The 25,634-nt window shown below is 46.1% G+C and overlaps 1 protein-coding gene across 1 annotated transcript in view; it reads left to right on the forward strand.

The window, feature by feature from the left end:
- The first annotated feature begins 4,235 nt into the window (after window positions 1-4,235).
- LOC115121905 (protein jagged-1b-like) overlaps window positions 4,236-25,634 on the forward strand; it is a 197,082-nt gene continuing 175,683 nt past the window's right edge. The window contains exons 1-2 of the mRNA XM_065002719.1: window positions 4,236-4,643; window positions 5,182-5,487. Of these exons, the coding sequence (XP_064858791.1) occupies window positions 4,566-4,643; window positions 5,182-5,487 (384 nt within the window). The 5' untranslated portion in view covers window positions 4,236-4,565. The remainder of the gene's footprint in view (window positions 4,644-5,181; window positions 5,488-25,634) is intronic.

A 25,634-nucleotide genomic window follows, 5' to 3' on the forward strand; every position in this document is an offset into this window, starting at 1 on the left:
TCCAGCTTCCGATGCTCCCTCCACTCCAGCTTTCGATGCTCCCTCCACTCCAGCTTCCGATGCTCCCTCCACTCCAGCTTCCGATGCTCCCTCCACTCTAGCATCCAATCCTCCCTTATCTCCATCCTCCAATCCTCCCTTATCTCCAGCCTCCAATCCTCCCTTATATCCAGCCTCCAATCCTCCCTTATCTCCAGCCTCCAATCCTCCCTTATCTCCAGCCTCCAATCCTCCCTTATCTCCAGCCTCCAATCCTCACTTATCTCCAGCCTCCAATCCTCACTTATCTCCAGCCTCCAATCCTCCCTTATCTCCAGCCTCCAATCCTCCCTTATCTCCAGCCTCCAATCCTCCCTTATCTCCAGCCTCCAATCCTCCCTTATCTCCAGCCTCCAATCCTCCCTTATCTCCAGCTTGCAGGACCTATCAGGGCAGTTACAATGCAGATCAGCAGTCAAATCAAATCAAATGTATTTATAAAGCCCTTCTTACATCAGCTGATATCTCAAAGTGCCGTACAGAAACCCAGCCTACAACCCCAAACAGCGAGCAATGCAGGTGTAGAAGCACGGTGGCTAAGAAAAACTCCCTTGAAAGACCAAAACCTAGGAAGAAACCTAGAGAGGAACCAGGCTATGAGGGGTGGCCAGTCGTCTTCTGGTTGTGCCGGGTGGAGATTATAACAGAACATGGCCAAGATGTTCAAATGTTCATAAATGACCAGCAGGGTCAAATAATAATAATCACAGTAGTTGTTGAGGGTGCAACAAGTCAGCACCTCAAGAGTAAATATCAGTTGGCTTTTCATAGCTGATCATTAAGAGTAGCTCTACCTCTCCTGCTGTCTCTAGAGAGTTGAAAACAGCAGGTCTGGGACAGGTAGCACGTCCGGTGAACAGGTCTGGGTTCCATAGGCAGAACAGTTGAAACAGGAGCAGCAGCACGGCCAGGTGGACTGGGGACAGCAAGGCGTCATCAGGCCAGGTAGTGCTGAGGCATGGTCCTAGGATTAGGATCCCACTACACTAGACTGTTGCCAATAGACTGTAGTCCTGGAGGGCTCCACTGTGTATTGATCCCACTAGACTGTAGTCCTGGAGGGCTCCACCGTGTATTGATCCCACTAGACTGTAGTCCTGGAGGGCTCCACTGTGTATTGATCCCACTAGACTGTAGTCCTGGAGGGCTCCACCGTGTATTGATCCCACTAGACTGTAGTCCTGGAGGGCTCCACTGTGTATTGATCCCACTAGACTGTAGTCCTGGAGGGCTCCACTGTGTATTGATCCCACTAGACTGTAGTCCTGGAGGGCTCCACTGTGTATTGATCCCACTAGACTGTAGTCCTGGAGGGCTCCACTGTGTATTGATCCCACTAGACTGTAGTCCTGGAGGGCTCCACTGTGTATTGATCCCACTAGACTGTAGTCCTGGAGGGCTCCACTGTGTATTGATCCCACTACACTAGACTGTAGTCCTGGAGGGCTCCACTGTGTATTGATCCCACTAGACTGTAGTCCTGGAGGGTTCCACTGTGTATTGATCCCACTACACTAGACTGTAGTCCTGGAGGGCTCCACTGTGTATTGATCCCACTAGACTGTAGTCCTGGAGGGCTCCACTGTGTACTGTTTCAGTGTGTCAAAGACAGAAGACAACCCCTCAGGACTGTGAGTCATTCTCATTATATGGTCTTCTAGCCTGTGTCGGGCTGCAGTCACAATACAGCACTACTCCACAGGGATCCTCTTATGTGGACCATGGGAAGAATGATGGCGTCAGGTCGTTTTGGTTCAGCAGATGGAGAAGTGGAGGAATCATACAGAGACCCATTTAGAACCACACACCCACGACCCATTTAGAACCACACACCCATGACCCATTTAGAACCACACACCCACGACCCATTTAGAACCCCACACCCATGACCCATTTAGAACCACACACCCATGACCCATTTAGAACCACACACCCATGACCCATTTAGAACCACACACCCACGACCCATTTAGAACCACCATGACCCATTTAGAACCACACACCCACGACCCATTTAGAACCACACACCCATGACCCATTTAGAACCACACACCCATGACCCATTTAGAACCACACACCCATGACCCATTTAGAACCACCATGACCCATTTAGAACCACACACCCATGACCCATTTAGAACCACACACCCACGACCCATTTGGAACCACACACCCATGACCCATTTAGAACCACACACCCACGACCCATTTAGAACCACACACCCACGACCCATTTAGAACCACACACCCATGACCCATTTAGAACCCCACACCCATGACCCATTTAGAACCCCACACCCATGACCCATTTAGAACCACACACCCATGACCCATTTAGAACCACACACCCACGACCCATTTAGAACCACACACCCATGACCCATTTAGAACCACACACCCATGACCCATTTAGAACCACACACCCACGACCCATTTAGAACCACACACCCATGACCCATTTAGAACCACCATGACCCATTTAGAACCACACACCCATGACCCATTTAGAACCACACACCCACGACCCATTTAGAACCACACACCCACGACCCATTTAGAACCACACACCCACGACCCATTTAGAACCACACACCCACGACCCATTTAGAACCACACACCCATGACCCATTTAGAACCACAAACCCATGACCCATTTAGAACCACACACCCATGACCCATTTAGAACCACACACCCATGACCCATTTAGAACCACCATGACCCATTTAGAACCACACATCCATGACCCATTTAGAACCACCATGACCCATTTAGAACCACACACCCATGACCCATTTAGAACCACACACCCATGACCCATTTAGAACCACCATGACCCATTTAGAACCACACACCCACGACCCATTTAGAACCACACACCCATGACCCATTTAGAACCACACACCCATGACCCATTTAGAACCACACACCCATGACCCATTTAGAACCACACACCCATGACCCATTTAGAACCACCATGACCCATTTAGAACCACACATCCATGACCCATTTAGAACCACCATGACCCATTTAGAACCACACACCCATGACCCATTTAGAACCACACACCCATGACCCATTTAGAACCACACACCCATGACCCATTTAGAACCACCATGACCCATTTAGAACCACACACCCATGACCCATTTAGAACCACACATCCATGTCCCATTTAGAACCACCATGACCCATTTAGACCTACACATCCATGACCCATTTAGAACCACACATCCATGTCTGACAACACAAGATGATTGACCAAGATGTGTCAGCCTAACCAGAACAAGAGCCTTTAACATGCTATGTGACACCAAGAGGCATGCCTAAAATGACTTTATAGAAGACAAGAGGAGCCTAAAAGGACTTTATAGAAGACAAGAGGAGCCTAAAATGACTTTATAGAAGACAAGAGGAGCCTAAAAGGACTTTATAGAAGACAAGAGGAGCCTAAAATGACTTTATAGAAGACAAGAGGAGCCTAAAAGGACTTTATAGAAGACAAGAGGAGCCTAAAATGACTTTATAGAAGACAAGAGGAGCCTAAAATGACTTTATAGAAGACAAGAGGAGCCTAAAAGGACTTTATAGAAGACAAGAGGAGCCTAACAGGACTTTATAGAAGACAAGAGGAGCCTAACAGGACTTTATAGAAGACAAGAGGAGCCTAAAAGGACTTTATAGAAGACAAGAGGAGCCTAAAATGACTTTATAGAAGACAAGAGGAGCCTAAAATGACTTTATAGAAGACAAGAGGAGCCTAAAAGGACTTTATAGAAGACAAGAGGAGCCTAACAGGACTTTATAGAAGACAAGAGGAGCCTAAACGGCTTGACAAACAACACTCATCATAGGACACATTGGTTCTTTAAACATGATCAGTATTCCACATTACAAATAACAAATAATGTGCCAGAAACTGGGAATCTCTCCAAGTTTATTTTCTACATAATCTGAATTCTCAGACTCACTCATGGGGGTGATTCATCAGTTTAAAAAAAAAAACATGTTAAATATGCAGCCAAAGTTAGTCACAACAAATTAGAATTTATAACATACGTTTTGCAAATTCGTCAAAATACTGTACGAATTGCAATGTGTAACTGTAGATTAGAACAAGGCTGGTCAAAAAGCAACACACAGAGGCGTGGTCTTCTACTCCTTGCCTCATGAATATATGTAAATCAGTGTTCTAGCCCGTCACTTTCTGTGTAGTTCGGACAAGCTTTCAGATCAGCTGTGGACAGACAGAGTAAATCAACCTGCATGCTTTTTTCTGCAGATAACTAAATGGATAGCAAAGGAATATAAAGATACGAACTAACTAGAAGACCCTGAGCAGACAGAGGAAAAGGAAAAAGGAAGCTTTTTTATTTAAAAAAAATCTGTGTTGCAAAACTGTGTCTTGTTGGAGAAAGTCTTGTTCTCTACTCCGTGAATGTTTTACATTGGAGAAGTGCATTGGTGCTTTTAATCGGCCAGACGCGGTCTAGTTTCCAAGCGGAGCGGCAAGACAACACCAGAGACATGATTTTGAGACTGGGCTCGGTTGTTGGCGTTGCTGCTTTTTGTTTACATGCGTTATTCTTGTGGTTTTATGCAAAGGTATGTGGATTACTTTACCGTTGCACATTGTGGAATATGCCCAGAGGGCTACTACTGTGGACGCATTGATTCTTCAGTATAGCTACTTTGATTTAAAACATCATGTTCGGACTGTGGGAAATGTATAGTTAGAGTCTATAAGTTCTATGGTTGTGTGTTTCTGTGTTGTTGGACTGCATTGATCGGGTGCAACCCTCCTCACCAAGCCCGTTTTGAGTTTTGCCCGGTCAAATGTGTTTAACAAGTCAGATTTAGTTGTTTTCGAGAACTTTATGGTTCAATTAGTGTGATATATTATCCACAGTTTGCATAGTTTTGTAGATGCGCTTGCAACTGTTTTTTAAAAAGCTGACTATCTATTTGCAGTGCAATAATTTCACTTTGTTTCGCTGAGATTTTAACTCCACGAAATGTGGAATTCTCAGCAACACTTTACTTTGCATGAATCTATAAAAGCAAACCGCACCGTATGTCTGCGCCGTTACACTCTCTCCATGTCCAGCGGTTTCACCGTTTCTTGGTTCTGCTTTACCAACAGGTGGTGGAGGGAACCGGTCAGTTCGAGTTGGACATCTTATCGATGAACAACCGGAACGGTGAGCTTCTTAACGGGCAGTGTTGTGACGGTTCACGGATCACCGGGGATCGGAAATGCAGGATGGATGAGTGTGATACGTATTTTAAAGTGTGTTTGAAGGAATACCAGTCGCGGGTCTCGGCTGCGGGACCGTGCAGTTTCGGGTCCGGATCTACGCCTGTCCTGGGAGGAAATGTATTTTCTTTGAAGAGCTCTGCGAGGAATGAAAGATCCAGGATTGTTTTGCCGTTCAGTTTTGCCTGGCCAGTAAGTAACTATCTTAGACCTCTTCAGTGACCTAAAAATAATTAAGCTATTCTGTTAAAACAGGATAACCATAATATTTTTGGGGGTTTTAAAAAAAAATACGAAAAGGATTGTGTTGTCTCTACGTGTTATGGGATGTAACTTTAGCACTGTTATATTTGCAATTATACTGCTAATCAATCACTTGTCTAGTCCAATAAGAATAACACACAGATAATGATTTAATGTTGCATATCGTCTGTCAACCTACCTACCATTAAGCCATTTGACACGGGAGACACGGGCGTCCTCATTAACTAATTCACCAGACTACAGGTGTGAATTTGTTTTCTACAAAGAGAAATCCACGATTTAAATTATGCCAGTCATTATAATGCTAGAAATATGGAGAGCATACAGTAGGATGAGTTTTTTTTTAATTTCTTCATTCAGAGTATTCTTCTATCAATAACATCTGGCAGAGGTGGCCCCATGGAGTTCTGTTATCCAGCTGGCAACAAGTTGTTACTATTCCACCCTGTATCCAGCTGGCCCCAAGTTGTTACTATTCTACCCTGTATCCAGCTGGCCCCAAGTTGTTACTATTCTACCCTGTATCCAGCTGGCAACAAGTTGTTACTATTCCTCCCTGTATCCAGCTGGCCCCAAGTTGTTACTATTCCACCCTGTATCCAGCTGGCCCCAAGTTGTTACTATTCTACCCTGTATCCAGCTGGCCCCAAGTTGTTACTATTCCTCCCTGTATCCAGCTGGCCCCAAGTTGTTACTATTCCTCCCTGTATCCAGCTGGCCCCAAGTTGTTACTATTCCTCCCTGTATCCAGCTGGCCCCAAGTTGTTACTATTCCTCCCTGTATCCAGCTGGCCCCAAGTTGTTACTATTCTACCCTGTATCCAGCTGGCCCCAAGTTGTTACTATTCTACCCTGTATCCAGCTGGCCCCAAGTTGTCAGAGGACTCCACCCTTTGATCATGTCAGTTCTGGTTCCCACCTCTCAATTCTTACACTGTGAATTAATGTCATGTTGTGACAGGGACTCTGGTATGGTGTTATGATGTTGTGTGGGAGATTGTGGTTTACTAACCCCAGTGTTGATATGAACAAGAGACAGTAAACATGTGGTATGACCCTAGTCTTGCCTGGCAGACTCACTCGGGGCACTCCACTACAGCTTTGGGAACAGACTAATTTGACCCTTAAGGGGTGCGTTCAGCAGGACCAAAACGTTTTAACACTCAGATAGAAATATGCAATGTAGAACATGTATACCTCTTTAACATCAGCTGTATTCGTGGCGTTCTGCAACGTTTAACAACTTGGCCCAGGTTTCACTCTTCTCCAGTCCCAACTATGTTCTTCCTCCTAGTCCCTACATGCTGCTGTCAGATCTGGGTTCAAGTTCTAGGCCTATTTCATAAGATATAGATCGATATGCTTGATTCGTCTTTCCTGTTGCAATGTAACCAATAGAAATGCCCCAATAGTAGTGCATTACTGCTTGATGGGTTGTATAGGCAGACTGAAATTGACATGTGCAACCTAGTTCCTCCTCCCCAGTATCTGAGAAGCCTTTTAAAACAGTCAAACGAAGTGTTGCTATTTTTTTAGCTCAATGGAATTAGAAAAAAACATAATGGACTCTTCGAATGCTGGTTTTACTTTTTGGCAAAAGTCAACCCTTTTTAAAGGGAAATTCCATCCAAAAGCTCTCTTTTGGTATTTGTTTCCTCAGTCAATTGTTGATATAATCCCCAAAATGCTTTGCATGTCAGTAATCAAGTTTTCAAGATTATATAACTTTCAAAATACTCAAATACAGACGGTGTGCCGCTAAATGAATAAATAAATAATAATAAATAAATAATAATAATAATAATAAATCTTAGTGATTTTAAACAAATCTGGATTTGGGACAGTTTGTAGTTTTCAGAAGGCTTCCCTAGGCTGCCACACACAGGGTGCAGTAAGGTGGAACAGTCAGCCTGGCTGGTCCTTCCCTGTCACCATGGTCCCTGTCACCATGGTCCCTGTCACCATGGTCCCTGTCACCATGGCCCCTCTGTCTGTGGGAATGTGCGTGGTGTAACATGCAAAGGTGTTCTGCAGATGTTCCAAAGGGCTATTGAGCCTGTCTCTGTTTCTCTCTGTGTCTCTCTCTCTTTCTGTCTCTCTCTCTCTGTTTGTCTGTCTCCGTTTCTGTCTCTCTCTCTCTGTTTGTCTGTCTCTCTTTCTGTCTCTCTCTCTGTTTGTCTGTCTCTTTCTGTCTCTCTCTCTGTTTGTCTGTCTCTGTTTCTCTCTGTGTCTTTATCTCTTTCTGTCTCGCTCTCTGTTTGTCTGTGTGTCTCTGTCTGGAAAGCATGGTTCGCTGAATGTGTTTCAGTAAGGGAAGATGGCTAGCTTAATTAGTTGTCTAACTACTTACTTTAACTAGTTTATATCAAGATAGGGGGAATGCTGAAGATGCTTTTGGCTGAGCTGGTTGTCTTTATACTGTCACAGCGTGTGGATGGATAGCCAGGCCAATCCTCATTAAGTACAGCAGTGGAGTGTGGGTGGTGTGGTTAAGGAAATGCCTGAGTTCCAACCGAGTGTGACGGGACGAGAGGGACCCAATCAAAGCCACAGGCCCAGTGACAGGCATAGCTGGGAGGGACAGCAGGCCAGGCCCAGTGACAGGCATAGCTGGGAGGGACAGCAGGCCAGGCCCAGTGACAGGCATAGCTGGGAGGGACAGCAGGCCAGGCCCAGTGACAGACATAGCTGGGAGGCACAGCAGGCCAGGCCCAGTGACAGGCATAGCTGGGAGGGACAGCAGGCCAGGCCCAGGCCCAGTGGCAGACATAGCTAGGAGGGACAGCAGGCCAGGCCCAGTGACAGGCATAGCTGGGAGGGACAGCAGGCCAGGCCCAGTGGCAGACATAGCTGGGAGGCACAGCAGGCCAGGCCCAGTGACAGGCATAGCTGGGAGGGACAGCAGGCCAGGCCCAGGCCCAGTGGCAGACATAGCTGGGAGGGACAGCAGGCCAGGCCCAGTGACAGGCATAGCTGGGAGGGACAGCAGGCCAGGCCCAGTGGCAGACATAGCTGGGAGGGACAGCAGGCCAGGCCCAGTAGCAGACATAGCTGGGAGGGACAGCAGGCCAGGCCCAGTGGCAGACATAGCTGGGAGGGACAGCAGGCCAGGCCCAGTGACAGGCATAGCTGGGAGGGACAGCAGGCCAGGCCCAGTGACAGACATAGCTGGGAGGGACAGCAGGCCAGGCCCAGTGACAGACATAGCTGGGAGGGACAGCAGGCCAGGCCCAGTGGCAGACATAGCTGGGAGGGACAGCAGGCCAGGCCCAGTGGCAGACATAGCTGGGAGGGACAGCAGGCCAGGCCCAGTGGCAGACATAGCTGGGAGGGACAGCAGGCCAGGCCCAGTGGCAGACATAGCTGGGAGGGACAGCAGGCCAGGCCCAGTGGCACACATAGCTGGGAGGGACAGCAGGCCAGGCCCAGTGGCAGACATAGCTGGGAGGGACAGCAGGCCAGGCCCAGTGGCAGACATAGCTGGGAGGGACAGCAGGCCCAGGCCCAGTGACAGACATAGCTGGGAGGGACAGCAGGCCAGGCCCAGGCCCAGTGGCAGACATAGCTGGGAGGGACAGCAGGCCAGGCCCAGTGACAGACATAGCTGGGAGGGACAGCAGGCCAGGCCCAGGCCCAGTGGCAGACATAGCTGGGAGGGACAGCAGGCCAGGCCCAGTGACAGACATAGCTGGGAGGGACAGCAGGCCAGGCCCAGGCCCAGTGGCAGACATAGCTGGGAGGGACAGCAGGCCAGGCCCAGTGACAGACATAGCTGGGAGGGACAGCAGGCCAGGCCCAGTGACAGACATAGCTGGGAGGGACAGCAGGCCAGGCCCAGTGGCAGACATAGCTGGGAGGGACAGCAGGCCAGGCCCAGTGACAGGCATAGCTGGGAGGGACAGCACGCCAGGTCCAGTGGCAGACATAGCTGGGAGGGACAACAGGCCAGGCCCAGGCCCAGTGGCAGACATAGCTGGGAGGGACAGCAGGCCAGGCCCTGTGGCAGACATAGCTGGGAGGGAAGCAGGCCAGGCCCAGTGACAGGCATAGCTGGGAGGGACAGCAGGCCAGGCCCAGTGGCAGGCATAGCTGGGAGGGACAGCAGGCCAGGCCCAGTGGCAGACATAGCTGGGAGGGACAGCAGGCCAGGTCCAGTGGCAGACATAGCTGGGAGGGACAGCAGGCCAGGCCCAGTGACAGGCATAGCTGGGAGGGACAGCAGCTCCAGTCCTTTTACCATGTCCCTTTTTATCAACCAGTTTCACCCAACCAATCACCACCTCTGCCGTCTGTCCACAAGAGCCAATCAATTTTCTGAGTACAAAGAGTTGATATGATAACTAGCCCTGGTTATTGTTGCTGCTTGCTGAAGTACAGAGACACCTGGGAGGGGGAGGAAGACGGAGCTGAAAGAAAGACGGCCTCCATTCTATTATAGCGAGCTCTAGGCCTAACCAATGGGGAAAGACCTCCTCTGTTGTTCTGTACAACGGCAACTAGGGCCAAGACCCGTCAAGACTGAAATGTCTGACCCAGCTGTCATCAGAGCAGTGCTGAGATAAGTCCATCCATTATTCGTGACATTTTTAAATAATGTTCCATGTCCGGGTAGTTTACTATAATGAGAGACTTGAAACAGTCTTTTTTTCTTTTGGAAAGTTTTCTGTTTTCGTTCATTTGTGTTATCAAGTTGTCATGACATTGATATCAACATGGACCTCGTGCTGCTTGTGCAGGCGACTATCTGTGGGCAAACTGATCGCCAGGCCTGCCAATGTCTACAACATCACAGGGTTGACTAAATCTAAAGTCAATGAGATGAACAGTCTGCCAAGCTGATTGTAACCATGTACAATAGCTCCATTCACAGCCACAGAGAAGATACCCTCTGACACCCTCAGCACACAGGGGGACAAACACCTACCTGGAGGTGACAGCATTTCCTCACCCATATGCCCCCCTAGGCACAACTATGACATCATAACCAACAAAAACGGGTCACAACTCCTGCAGCTCTGTCGCACGCTGGGTATTTACATAGTCAATGGTAGGCTTCGAGGGGACTCCTATGGTAGGTACACCTATAGCTCATCTCTTGGCAGTAGTACTGTAGACTACTTTATCACTGACCTCAACCCAGAGTCTCTCAGAGCGTTCACAGTCAACCCACTGACACCCCTATCAGACCACAGCAAAATCACAGTCTACCTGAACAGAGCAATACTCAATCATGAGGCATCAAAGTCAAAGGAACTGAGTAATATTAAGAAATGCTATAGATGGAAGGAAAGTCGTGTGGAAATCTACCAAAAAACAATTAGGCAACAACACATTCAATCCCTTTCAGACAACTTCCTGGACAAAACGTTCCACTGTAATAGTGAAGGTGTAAACTTGGCAGTAGAAAACCTAAAAATGTCTAACAGACAACTTAAGAAAAATGTTGACCTGTTTCTCTCAAATAAAATATAAATATAAATAAAATTCAAAGTTTAAATCACACATGTAAGATACCAATTAGCTCGTTGTGAATCAGATTTCAAAAGGGCTTTTCGGCGAAGGCATAAGAAGCTATTATCTGATGACACAACAGTAAACAAAGAGAGAGTAGCATATTTCAACCATGCAGGACCCACACAAAAACGCAGAAATATAATATAAAACATTCCTTACCTTTGACGAGCTTCTTTTGATGGCACTCCAATATGTCCCATAAACATCACAAATGGTCCTTTTTGTTCGGTTAATTCCGTCGATATATATCCAAAATGTCCATTTTATTTGGCGCGTTTGATCCAGAAAAAAAACAGCTTCCAATTTGCGCAACGTCACTACAAAATATCTCAAAAGTTACCTGTAAACTTTGCCAAAACATTTCAAACTACTTTTGTAATACAACTTTAGGTATTTTTAAACGTTGATAATCGATCAAATTGAAGACGGGTCTATCTGTGTTCAATACAGGAGGATCACAATCCAACGCTACTTTTCAAGTCTTGCGCAACTCTCAAACAGTACACATAACGTTACCCTGTTCCAAGATGGCCATACTTCTTCATTACACAAAGGAATAACCTCAACCAATTTCCAAAGACTGGTGACATCCAGTGGAAGCGGTAGGAACTGCTAACAAGTTCCTAAGAAATCTCGTTTCCCAATGAAACCCCATTGAATAGACCTAAAAAATAATAATTCTGAATGGTTTGTCCTCGGGGTTTTGCCTGCTACATAAGTTCTGTTATATTCAGACACAGACATGATTCAAACAGTTTTAGAAACTTCAGAGTGTTTTCTATCCAAATCTACTAATAATATGCTTATCTTGTATTCTTGGCATGAGTAGCAGGAAGTTGAAATTGGGCACTCTATTTATCCAAAAGTGAAAATGCTGCCCCTTATCCCAAAGAGGCTAACCACTTCTGGGGAAAATTGTAAAAACACTAAACAAACAACAACACGAGTTATCTATCCAAAATGGAGATGTATGGGTAAACCACTTCTCCAATCTTTTTGGCTCTATAACAAAGAACAAACAGAAAAAACATGTACATGATCAAATACAAATCTTACAATCATCTATTAAAGACTACCAGGACCCACTGGATTCTCCAATTACCTTGAATGAACTACAGGACAAAATAAAAACACTCCAACCCAAAAAGGCCTGTGGTGTTGATGGTATCCTCAATGAAATTATCAAATATACAGTCCTCAAACTCCAACAAAAACTTAAATACTTAAACTCTTTAACATAATCCTCAGCTCTGACATGTTCCCCAATATTTGGAACCAAGGACTGGGGTGTCAGCATCATGTTGTGGGGATGGCAGCATCATGTCACCATAGCAGCACCCACTCGTAGCACGCTCTCCAGCAGGTATATCTCACTGGTCACCCCCAAAGCCAATTCCTCCTTTGGTCGTCTTTCCTTCCAGTTCTCTGCTGCCCATGACTGGAACAAATTGCAAAAATCTTTGAAGCTGGAGACTCATATCTCCCTCACTAGCTTTAAGCACCAGCTGTCAGAGCAGCTCACAGATCACTGCACCTGTACATAGCCCATCTATAAACAGCCCACCTATCTACCTACCTCATCCCCATACTGGTATTTATTTATTTTGCTCCTTTGCACCCCAGTATCTCTACCTGCACATTCATCTTCTGCCGATCTACCATTCCAGTGTTTAATTGCTATATTGTAATTACTTCGCCACCATGGCCTATTTATTTCCTTAACTTACCTCATTTGCACTCACTGTATATAGACTTTTTGTTTTCTTTTGTTCTACTGTATTATTGACTGTATGTTTTGTTTATTCCATGTGTAACTCTGTGTTGTTGTATGTGTCGAATTGCTACGCTTTATCTTGGCCAGGTCGCAGTTGCAAATGAGAACTTGTTCTCAACTAGCCGACCTGGTTAAATAAAGGTGAAATAAATAAATACAATTTACAATATTGTGGGGGTGCTTTGCTGCAGGAGGGACGGGTGCACCACCTTCCGGAGACACCTGAAACCCCACCTCTTTAAGGAATACCTAGGATAGGATAAAGTAATCCTTCTCACCCCCCCCTTAAAAGACTTAGATGCACTATTGTAAAGTGGCTGTTCCACTGGATGTCATAAGGTGAAAGCACCAATTTGTAAGTCGCTCTGGATAAGAGCGTCTGCTAAATGACTTAAATGTAAATGTAATACACTTCACAAAATAGATGGCATCATGAGGCAGTAACATTATGTGGATATATTGAAGCAACATCTCAAGACATCAGTCAGGAAGTTAAAGCTTGATTGCAAATGGGTCTTCCAAGTGGACAATAACCCCAAGCGTACTTCCAGAGTTGTGGCAAAATGGCTTAAGGACAACAATGTCAAGGTATTGGAGTGGCCATCACAAAGCTCTGACCTCAATCCCATATAAAATTTGTGGGCAGAACTGAAAAAGTGTGTGCGAGCAAGGAGGCTTACAAACCTGACTCAGTTACACCAGCGCTGTCAGGAGGAATGGGCCAAAATTCACCCAACTTATTGTGGGAAGCTTGTGGAAGGCTACCCAAAACATTTAACCCAAGTTAAACAATTGAAAGGCAATGCTACCAACTACTAATTGAGTGTATGTAAACTTCTGACCCACTAGGAATGTGATGAAAGAAATAAAAGCTGAAATAAATCATTCTCTCTACTATTATTCTGACATTTCACATTCTTAAAATAAAGTGGTGATACTAACTGACCTAAGACAGGGAATTTTTACTAGGATTAAATGTCAGGAATTGTGAAAAACTGAGTTTAAATGTACACTGCTCAAAAAAATAAAGGGAACACTTAAACAACACAATGTAACTCCAAGTCAATCACACTTCTGTGAAATCAAACTGTCCACTTAGGAAGCAACACTAATTGACAATAAATTTCACATGCTGTTGTGCAAATGGAATAGACAACAGGTGGAAATTATAGGCAATTAGCAAGACACCCCCAATAAAGGAGTGGTTCTGCAGGTGGGGACCACAGACCACTTCTCAGTTCCTATGCTTCCTGGCTGATGTTTTGGTCACTTTTGAATGCTGGCGGTGCTTTCACTCTAGTGGTAGCATGAGACGGAGTCTACAACCCACACAAGTAGGTCAGGTAGTGCAGCTCATCCAGGATGGCACATCAATGCGAGCTGTGGCAAGAAGGTTTGCTGTGTCTGTCAGCGTAGTGTCCAGAGCATGGAGGCGCTACCAGGAGACAGGCTAGTACATCAGGAGACATGGAGGAGGCCGTAGGAGGGCAACAACCCAGCAGCAGGACCGCTACCTCCGCCTTTGTGCAAGGAGGAGCACTGCCAGAGCCCTGCAAAATGACCTCCAGCAGGCCCCAAATGTGCATGTGTCTGCTCAAACGGTCAGAAACAGACTCCATGAGGGTGGTATGAGGGCCCGACGTCCACAGGTGGGGGTTGTGCTTACAGCCCAACACCGTGCAGGACGTTTTTCATTTGCCAGAGAACACCAAGATTGGCAAATTTGCCACTGGCGCCCTGTGCTCTTCACAGATGAAAGCAGGTTCACACTGAGCACATGTGACAGACGTGACAGTCTGGAGACTCTGTGGAGAATGTTCTGCTGCCTGCAACATCCTCCAGCATGACCGGTTTGGCGGTGGGTCAGTCATGGTGTGGGGTGGCATTTCTTTGGGGGGCCGCACAGCCCTCCATGTGCTCGCCAGAGGTAGCCTGACTGCCATTAGGTACCGAGATGAGATCCCCGGTCCGTTGTGAGACCATAGGCTGGTGCGGTTGGCCCTGGGTTCCTCCTAATGCAAGACAATGCTAGACCTCATGTGGCTGGAGTGTGTCAGCAGTTCCTGCAAGAGGAAGGCATTGATGCTATGGACTGGCTCGCCCGTTCCCCAGACCTGAATCCAATTGAGCACATCTGGAACATCATGTCTCACTCCATCCACGAACGCCACGTTGCACCACAGACTGTCCAGGAGTTGGCGGATGCTTTAGTCCAGGTCTGGGAGGAGATCCCTCAGGAGACCATCCGCCACCTCATCAGGAGCATGCCCAGGCGTTGTAGGGAGGTCATACAGGCACTTGGAGGCCACACACACTACTGAGCCTCATTTTGACTTGTTTTAAGGACATTACATCAAAGTTGGATCAGCCTAATTTTGAGTGTGACTCCAAATCCACACCCTCCATGGGTTGATAAATTTGATTTCCATTGATAATTTTTGTGTGATTTTGTTGTCAGCACATTCAACTATGTAAAGAAAAAAGTATTGAATAAGAATATTTCATTCATTCAGATCTAGGATGTGTTATTTTAGTGTTCCCTTTATTTTTTTGAGCAGTGTATTTGGCTAAGGTGTATGTAAACTTCCGACTTTAACTGTATCTCTCTCTCTCAGTACCAGGGTTAAGAGCTAGGGTTAAAGTTTTTTTGGGGGGGTAGGGTTAGGGTAAGACTACGTGTTAGAGAAAATTTGATTTTGAATGGGACTGAATTGTGTGTCCCCACAAGGTTACAAGTGTGTTTAACTACAGTACCAGTCAAACGTTTTAGAAACACTTAGCCATTCCAGGGTTTTCTTTATTTTTACTATTTTCTACATTGTAGAATAATAATGAAGACATCAACTATGAAATAACGTGGAATCATGTAGTAACCAAAAAAAGTGTTTATATAAAATTTATATAAAATATAATTTGATTTGTTTTTGAGTTTCTTCAAAATAGCCACCCCTTGCCTTGATGACAGCTTTGCATACTCTTGGCATTCTCTTATCCAGCTTCACCTGGAAGGCTTTTCCAAAACTCTTGAAGGAGTTCCCACATATGCTGAGCACCACACCAAACCTTCTCATTTGGGTTGAGGTCTGGTGATTGTGGAGGCCAGGTCATCTAAGGACTGCAGCACTCCATCACTCTCCTTCTTGATCAAATAGCTCTTACACAGCCTGGAGGTGTGTTGGGTCATTGTCCTGTTGAAAAACAAATGATAGTCCCACTAAGCCCAAACCAGATGGGGTGGTGCATCGCTGCAGAATGCTGTGGTAGCCATGCTGGTTAAGTGTGCCTTGAATTGTAAATAAATCACTGTATCCTTCTCCGTCTACCACAGTATGGAGGGGTCTGTGGTGCGTCTGCCGGACATCGTAGCCCTAAGTAGGTGTGTCCAAACCTTTGTCGAACCGCTGTTCATAGAGGATTAGCAGTCATGTTTTGAGGTGCAGGGTGTGACAGTCCTGTTGTCCTGCCTTGACATTATAAACCAGGTGCCTCAGGAGCTTCAGAGGGTGATGGACTGTTGGTTTCTTGCTTAGGGTGACGGACTGTTGGTTTCTTGCTTAGGGTGACGGACTGTTGGTTTCTTGCTGAGGGTGTCGGACTGTTTGACGCCTAATCTGTAGAGAGGAGTCAGAGACCCAGGATGGAGCAGCAGTGTTATCTAGCCACAGTTAAATAAAGTTAAAAAATGTCCAAATTGGTGAAGTGAAATGAAAAAAATAACTTGTTTATTAAAAAAAAAACTTTAGAAAAATGACAACTGAAAAGTGGTGCGTGCATGTATTCAGCCCCTTTGCTATGAAGCCTCTAAATAAGATCTGGTGCAACCAATTACCTTCAGAAGTCACACAATTAGTTAGATTGCACACAGATGGACTTTAGTTAAGTGTCACATGATCTCGGTGTATATATACACCTGTTCTGAAAGGCCCCAGAGTCTGCAACACCACTAAGCAAGGGGCACCATGAAGACCAAGGAGCTCTCCAAACATGTCAGGGACAAAGTTGTAGAGAAGTACAGATCAGGGTTGGGTTATGAAAAATATCTGTAACTTTGAGCACCATTAAATCCATTCATAAATGGAAAAAATATGGCACCACAACAAAGAGAGGGCCGCCCACCTAATCTCACGGACCAGGCAAGGAGGGCAGTAATCAGAGAGGCAACAAAGAGACCAAAGATAACTCTGAAGGAGCTGCAAAGCTCCATTGCGGAGATTGGAGTATCTGTCCATAGGAGCACTTTAAGCCGTAAACTCCACAGAGCTGTGCTTTACGTAAAAGGGGCCAGAAAAAAAGCCATTGCTTAAAGAAAAAAATAAGCAAACACATTTGGTGTTCACCAAAAGGCATGTGGGAGACTCCTCAAACATATGGAAGAAGGTACTCTGGTCAGAGGAGACTAAAATTGAGCTTTTTGGCCATTAAGGAAAACTCTATGTCTGGCGCAAACTCAACACCTCTCATCACCCCGAGAATCCCATCCCCACAGTAAAGCGTGGTGGCAGCATCATGCTGTGGGGATGTTTTTAATCGGCAGGGACTGGGAAACTGGTCAGAATTGAAGGATTGATGGATGGTGCTAAATACAGGGGAAATTCTTGAGGGAAACCTGCTTCCAGAGATTTGAAACTGGGACAGAGGTTCACCTTCCAGCAGGACAATAACCCTAAGCATACTGCTAAAGCAACACTCGAGTGGTTTCAGGGGAAACATTTAAATGTCTTGGAATGGCTTTCTCAAAGCCCAGACCTCAATCCAATTAAGAATATGTGGTATGACTTAAAGATTGCTGTACACCAGCGGAACCCATCCAACTTGAAGGAGCTGGAGCAGTTTTGCCTTGAAGAATGGGAAAACATCCCAGTGGCTAGATGTGCCATAATTGCTGCAGCAGTTGGCTCAACAAAGTATTGACTTTGGGGCGGTGATTCGTTATGCACGCTCAAGTTCTGTTGTTTGGTCGTATCTCTTGTTTAATGATACAATATATTTTGCATCTTCAGAGTGGAAGGCATGTTGTGTAAATCAAATGATACAACCTCCCCCCCCAAAAAAATATATTTTAATTCCAGGTTGTAAGGCAACAAAATAGGAAAAAACGCCAAGGGGGGTGAATACTTTCGCAAGCCACTGTATGTCATAAACCTTCAAAGTTCCAGATTGGTTCCAGATTCACACCAGATTCCAGATTCACACCTTTGGCATTGATTACAGCTGTGAGTCTCTCTGGGTAAGTCTGTTAGAGCTTTGCTCACCTGGATTGTGCAATATTTACCCATTTTATTATTTTCTAAATTCTTCAAGCTCTGACACATTGGTTGTTGATCATTGCTAGACAACCATGGTTCATGTCTTGCCACAGATTTTCAAGTACAATTTTAAGTCTAAGTTGGCCACTCAGGAACATTCACTGTCTTCTTTGGAAGCAATTGCTGTGTATATTTGGCCTTGTGTTTTGTCCTGCTGAAAGGTGAATTAATCTCCCAGTGTCTGGTGGAAAGCAGACTGAACTAGGTTTTCCTCTAGGATTTTGCCTTAGCTCCATTCCATTTCTTTTTAATCCTGAAAACTCCCCAGTCCTACAAGCATACCCATAACATGATGCAGACACCACTATGCTTGAAAACATGGAGAGTGGTACTCAGTAATATGTATTCAGGACAAAAGTGAATTGCTTTGCCACATTTTCTGAAGTATTACTTTAGTGCCTTGTTGCAAACAGGATGCATGTTTTGGAATATAGTTTATTCTGTACAGGCTTCCTTCTTTTCACTCTGTCAATTAGGTTAGTATTGTTGATTGTTGATCCATCCTCAGTTTTCTCATATCACAGCCATGAAACTCAAACTGTTTGTTCTTTTCCCCCCGGCAACTGAGTTAGGAAGGACGCCTGTATCTTTGGCGTGACTGGTTGTATTGATACACCATCCAAGGTGTCATTAATAACGTCTGAGTTAGGAAGGACGCCTGTATCTTTGGCGTGACTGGTTGTATTGATACACCATCCAAGGTGTCATTAATAAACTCACTATAATAAAAATATTATTCAATGTTTGCTTTTTTAATATTATTATTATTATTATTATTATTATTTTACACACCTACCAATATGTGCCCTTTTGTGAGGCATTGGAAAACCTCCCTTATCGTTTGTGGTTGAATCGGTGTTTGAAATGCACTGCTCGACTGTGTGGGGTACAGAGATGAGGTAGTCATTCAAAAGGTCATCCATGTTTCTCAAATGTAAAATTTAAGAAGTTGTTTCCAAAAGTCACATTTTGTAAGTTTAGTCATTACCTCTGAAAATCTTGAGGTATTGACTCCAGTTAAGGTTTGGGATTGACTCCAGTTAAGGTTTGGGATTGACTCCAGTTAAGGTTTGGGATTGACTCCGGTTAAGGTTTGGGATTGACTCGGTTAAGGTTTGGGATTGTGAAGGTTTGGGATAAGCTTAAAAAAAAAATTGCTGAAAAAACCCAACTATTGCTGGTCCTTTGGCACCAGATGCTTACGCCCATCTGCCATCCCCGTCCACAACACTCTTCTTGAAGGTAACAGCGCTTACTGTTGCCCCCTAGTTTCCAGTTTCCACGTCATCTCCCAATGTCCTCAGACACGGATGGACGTCGAACATTGACTTGTATCACTCGTGAACTGGCTGCAAAAATCATGTTAAACACTTATTGCACAATGAGTCCATTTCCGTATTTAATGACTTGTTAATGTTTACTCCTGAACTTTAGGCCTGCCATAACAAAGGGGTTGAATACTTATTGACTCAAGACATTTCAGCTTTTCATTTTTTTTTTTTTGTAAAACAAATATGGATATTATTCCACTTTGACATTATGGGGTGTGTAGGCCAGTGAAATAACATCTCAATGTAAACCATTTTAAATTCAGACTGTTTCACAACAACAAAAAGTCAAGGGGTGTGAAGGCTCCGCATCGCCCTAAGCTTTCTGAAGGCTCCGTATTGCCCTAATCTTTCTGAAGTGTTTCTGGACCTAAGGAAGGCTTTTGATACTGTTAACCATGAGATTCTCATCACAAAATTGTCCAAGTTCAACTTTTCCCCTGATGCCTTGAGATGGATGAAATCATACCTTGAAGGCAGAACTCAGTGTGTCAGAGTGAGCAATGAGCTGTCGCCCACTCGTAGCTATGATGTGGGCGTGCCCCAAGGGTCAATACTGGGGCCCCTCCTGTTCAGCCTGTACATTCATGATCTGCCTTCTGTCTGTACTGGGTCTGAAGTTCAAATGTATGCAGATGATACAGTGATATATGTGCATGCAAAGAGCAAACAACAAGCTGCACAAGAACTCACTACTGTAATGGTCCAGGTTACAAAGTGGCTCAGTGACTCGTGTTTGCATCTCAATGTGAAAAAAACTGTTTGCATGTTCTTCACAAAGAGGGCAACAGATGCTACTGAGCCAGATGTCTATGTGTCAGGGGAGAAGCTCCAGGTGGTATCCGATTTTAAGTACCTTGGCATCATACTTGATTCCAACCTCTCTTTTAAAAAGCATGTGAAAAAGGTCATTCAAATAACTAAATTCAATCTAGCTAATTTCCGATTTATACGAAATTGTTTGACTACAGAGGTAGCAAAACTGTACTTCAAATCTATGATACTCCCCCACTTAACATACTGCTTGACTAGTTGGGCCCAAGCTTGCTGTACAACATTAAAACCTATTCAGTCTGTCTACAAACAGGCTCTCAAAGTGCTTGATAGGAAGCCCAATAGCCATCATCATTGTCACATCCTTAGAAAGCATGAGCTCTTGAGTTGGGAAAATCTTGTGCAATACACCGACGCATGTCTTGTATTCAAGATCCTTAATGGCCTGGCTCCCCTCCACTCAATATTTTTGTTAAACAGAAAACCCAGACATATGGCAGCAGATCCACAAGGTCTGCCATGAGAGGTGACTGTATAGTTCCCCTAAGGAAAAGCACCTTTAGTAAATCTGCATTCTCTGTGAGAGCTTCCCATGTCTGGAATACACTGCCATCAGACACACATAACTGCACCACATATCACACTTTCACAAAATGCTTGAAGACCTGGCTAAAGGTCAATCAGATTTGTGAACATGGTCCCTAGCTGTGTGTTGCCGCTTTCCATGTTGTCTGTTGTCTGTAGCTTGTGAGGTGTGGAAACACTTTGTTGCTTTTATGAATATTGTCTTGCTGCCTTTTGTTCTATGTTGCTCTGTCTGTATGCTATGTCTTGCTTGTCCTATGTTGCTATGTCTTGCTTGTTCTATGGTGCTATTGTCTATATTGTAATTGTTTTTAATAACCTGCCCAGGGACTGCGGTTGAAAATTAGCCGGCTGGCTAAAACCGGCACTTTTACTGAAACGTTGATTAATGTGCACTGTCCCTGTAAAAAAAAAAGAAAAAAAAAAGAAGGCTCCGTATTGCCCTAATCTTTCTGAAGGCTCCGTATTGCCCTAATCTTTCTGAAGGCTCCGTATTGCCCTAATCTTTCTGAAGGCTCCGTATTGCCCTAATCTTTCTGAAGGCTCCGTATTGCCCTAATCTTTCTGAAGGCTCCGTATTGCCCTAATCTTTCTGAAGGCTCCGTATTGCCCTAATCTTTCTGAAGGCTCCGTATTGCCCTAATCTTTCTGAAGGCTCCGTATTGCCCTAATCTTTCTGAAGGCTCCGTATTGCCCTAATCTTTGTAAGAAAAGAAGTGAAGATGACATGAAACATTAATCTCACATGAAGTTTTATTACTTTTTATGACTTAAAATGTTTGATCAAACATTAGAAACTTCTTCATAAAGCCTGTCTGCTGACAATTTCAAATCTACTGGTGTATTACAAAGGTACAGGTGGTGGACCACAAATCACCGGGATGAATGAAGGGTGACAATATGACAATGCCCCAGCCCAAACTACATGAGTAGTCGTCCCAAAGTTCTTCTCCTTCATTTGTTTGTATTTTTGTCCCATTTTTTGTTTTATCCCTCAACCCTAGTCTTCGTCTTCTCTCTCTGCATCAACCACTTCCTGTCCAGATGTCTTGGAGAGATGAGAGGATTCTAATTGGTTGTAATGTTTGCTAAAGGCACCATGGCTAGATTCATAATATGCAGAACTGTAGCCATGTGTTTTAACCAACTTAGATCTGAACAAAATATATCTATGCTCATTGAATTTTACAGATAAAAACACACAATCCCATGTTTCAATGCAACCCGGGTTTAGTAGGAGAATACCGGGCGTGGTAGGAGAATACCGGGCGTGGTAGGAGAATACCGGGCGTGGTAGGAGAATACCGGGCGTGGTAGGAGAATACCGGGCGTAGTAGGAGCATACCGGTGCATGGTAGGAGCATACCGGGCGTGGTAGGAGCATACCGGGCGTGGTAGGAGCATACCGGTGCGTAGTAGGAGCATACCGGTGCGTAGTAGGAGCATACCGGTGCGTGGTAGGAGCATACCGGTGCGTGGTAGGAGCATACCGGGCGTGGTAGGAGCATACCGGTGCGTGGTAGGAGCATACCGGTGCGTAGTAGGAGCATACCGGTGCGTGGTAGGAGCATACCGGTGCGTATTGGGCGTGGTAGGAGCATATTGGGCCGGTGCGTGGTAGGATCATACCGGGGCGTGGTAGGATCATACCGGGCGTGGTAGGAGCATACCGGGCGTGGTAGGAGAATACCGTGTGCGCATGGTAGGAGCATACCGGTGCGTGGTAGGAGCATACCGGTGCGTAGTAGGAGCATACCGGTGCGTGGTAGGAGCATACCGGGCGTGGTAGGAGCATACTACCGGTGCGTGGTAGGAGCATGGGCGTGGTAGGAGCATATTGAGGCGTGGTAGGAGCATACCGGCATACCGGGCGTGGTAGGAGCATATTGGGCGTGGTAGGAGCATACCGGGCGTGGTAGGAGCGGGCGTGGTAGGAGCATATTGGGCGTGGTACATACCGGGCGTGGTAGGAGCATACGGTGCGTGGTAGGAGCGTGGTAGGAGCATACCGGTGCGTGGTAGGAGCATACGGGCGGTGCGTGAGTACCGGTGCGTGGGAGCATACCGGCATGCGTGGTAGGAGCATACCGGGCGTGGTAGGAGAATACCGGTGCGTGGTAGGGTACCGGGCGTGGAGAGCATACCGGTGCGTGGTAGGAGCATACCGTGCGTGGAGAGCATACCGGGCGTGGTAGGAGCATACCGGGCGTGGTACCGGTGCGTGGTAGGAGCATACGGGCGTGGTGCGCGTGGTAGGAGCATACCGGGCGTGGTAGGAGCATACCGGGCGTTGGGCGTGGTAGGAGAATACCGGGCGTGGGCGTGGTAGGAGCATACCGGGCGTGGTAGGAGCATACCGGGCGTGGTAGGAGCATACCGGGCGTGGTAGGAGAATACCGGGCGTGGTAGGAGCATACCGGGCGTGGTAGGAGCATACCGGGCGTGGTAGGAGCATACCGGTGCGTGGTAGGAGCATACCGGTGCGTGGTAGGAGCATACCGGGCGTGGTAGGAGCATATTGGGCGTGGTAGGAGCATATTGGGCGTGGTAGGAGCATACCGGGCGTGTTAGGAGCATACCGGGCGTGGTAGGAGCATACCGGGCGTGGTAGGAGCATATTGGGCGTGGTAGGAGCATACCGGGAGCGTGGTAGGAGCATACCGGTAGGAGCATACGGGCGTGGTAGGAGTGGGCGTGGTAGGAGCATACCGGTGCGTGGTAGGAGCATACCGGTGCGTGGTAGGAGCATACCGGGCGTGGTAGGAGAATACCGGGCGTGGTAGGAGCATACCGGTGCGTGGTAGGAGCATATTGGGCGTGGTAGGAGAATACCGGTGCGTGGTAGGAGCATATTGGGCGTGGTAGGAGCATACCGGGCGTGGTAGGAGCATACCGGGCGTGGTAGGAGCATACCGGGCGTGGTAGGAGCATACCGGTGCGTGGTAGGAGCATACCGGTGCGTGGTAGGAGAATACCGGGCGTGGTAGGAGCATACCGGGCGTGGTAGGAGCATACCGGGCGTGGTAGGAGCATACCGGGCGTGGTAGGAGCATATTGGGCGTGGTAGGAGCATATTGGGCGTGGTAGGAGCATACCGGGCGTGGTAGGAGCATACCGGGCGTGGTAGGAGCATACCGGTGCGTGGTAGGAGCATACCGGTGCGTGGTAGGAGCATACCGGTGCGTGGTAGGAGCATACCGGTGCGTGGTAGGAGCATATTGGGCGTGGTAGGAGCATACCGGTGCGTGGTAGGAGAATACCGGTGCGTGGTAGGAGCATACCGGGCATGGTAGGAGCATACCGGTGCGTGGTAGGAGCATACCGGTGCGTGGTAGGAGCATACCGGGCGTGGTAGGAGCATACCGGTGCGTGGTAGGAGCATACCGGTGCGTAGTAGGAGCATACCGGTGCGTGGTAGGAGCATACCGGTGCGTGGTAGGAGCATACCGGTGCGTGGTAGGAGCATACCGGTGCGTGGTAGGAGAATACCGGTGCGTGGTAGGAGCATACCGGTGCGTGGTAGGAGCATACCGGTGCGTGGTAGGAGCATACCGGTGCGTGGTAGGAGCATACCGGTGCGTGGTAGGAGAATACCGTGCTTATTTGGAGCAACAGTGATTAATGGTGAAAAGACAGAACAGCAACGTCTCCTCATAACATACAAGGAAACCAGTGGTTTGTGGTATAAATATACACAATGGACTACAATATTATGCACAGTTAGTATTGAGCAATATTTATTGCAATTTACATTCTCTATAGAAGGAGTGCTTTTTGTGCTACTGTACACTTTAAGCCCACCTGAGATCATTTACAAAAATTGTATCTATGTATAACAATGCAAGGTTCACTTAACAGTAAATTTAAGACTAAATGTGTATCAAAATCTAAGCTGTGAATGCCTGAAATGTATTGTCTTGTTGTAGTTCAAGTTACGTTGCTACTGTGAGACTGACATACAGGCACGACTGCTAGCATGGAAAACCCTTTCAATTGGCAAGAAATACTCATGAAAAATGCTATTATGTGCATATACTGTATATGACAATAGCAGTATTTTGGTGTATTATCAACTTGTCTCATTTTTGTTCAGCTGTTTTCAGCCAGTGTCTGGCTGTGGGTTGACAGCATTGTTTGAATGGTATGTTGGCATATTGGCAGTTAATTTCAGCAATTTATGGGATAATTCCTTAAATGGTCTGCCTAGTTAAAACAGTGCAGATAGGATCATGTAAAATAATGGATTAAAATCATTTATCACAGCGCTGGCAAACCATGGTTGACCAACTCCCTGACCAAAATGGCCGACCTTCATACCATCACAAGAAGAGTCCCGTTCTAGGATTCTCAATCCTAATTTTATAGTTTGCAGTCACACAGACACCAGATACTATCGCAGATGGTGTTGTTGTTCGTTTGAACTGTTGCTGTTAGAGGTTTTCAGTGTTTTATATATATATATATATGTATATATATATATATCAGCAAAAATAAATGTCTTCTCACTGTCAACTGCGTTTATTTTAAGCAAACTTAACATGGGTAAATATTTGTATGAACATAACAAGATTCAACAACTGAGACACAAACTGAACAAGTTCCACAGACATGTGACTAACAGAAATGGAATAATTTGTCCCTGAACAAAGGGGGGGATCAAAATCAAAAGTAACAGTCAGTATCTGGTGTGGCATTAAGTACTGCAGTGCATCTCCTGTTGCCGGTGATGTCGGGTGAGGACCTGCCTTACAACAGGCCTACAAGCCCTCTGTCCAGAATCTCTCAGCCTGTCTT

This window comes from Oncorhynchus nerka, linkage group LG16 (assembly GCF_034236695.1).
Source record: "Oncorhynchus nerka isolate Pitt River linkage group LG16, Oner_Uvic_2.0, whole genome shotgun sequence".
Lineage (NCBI taxonomy): Eukaryota > Metazoa > Chordata > Actinopteri > Salmoniformes > Salmonidae > Oncorhynchus > Oncorhynchus nerka.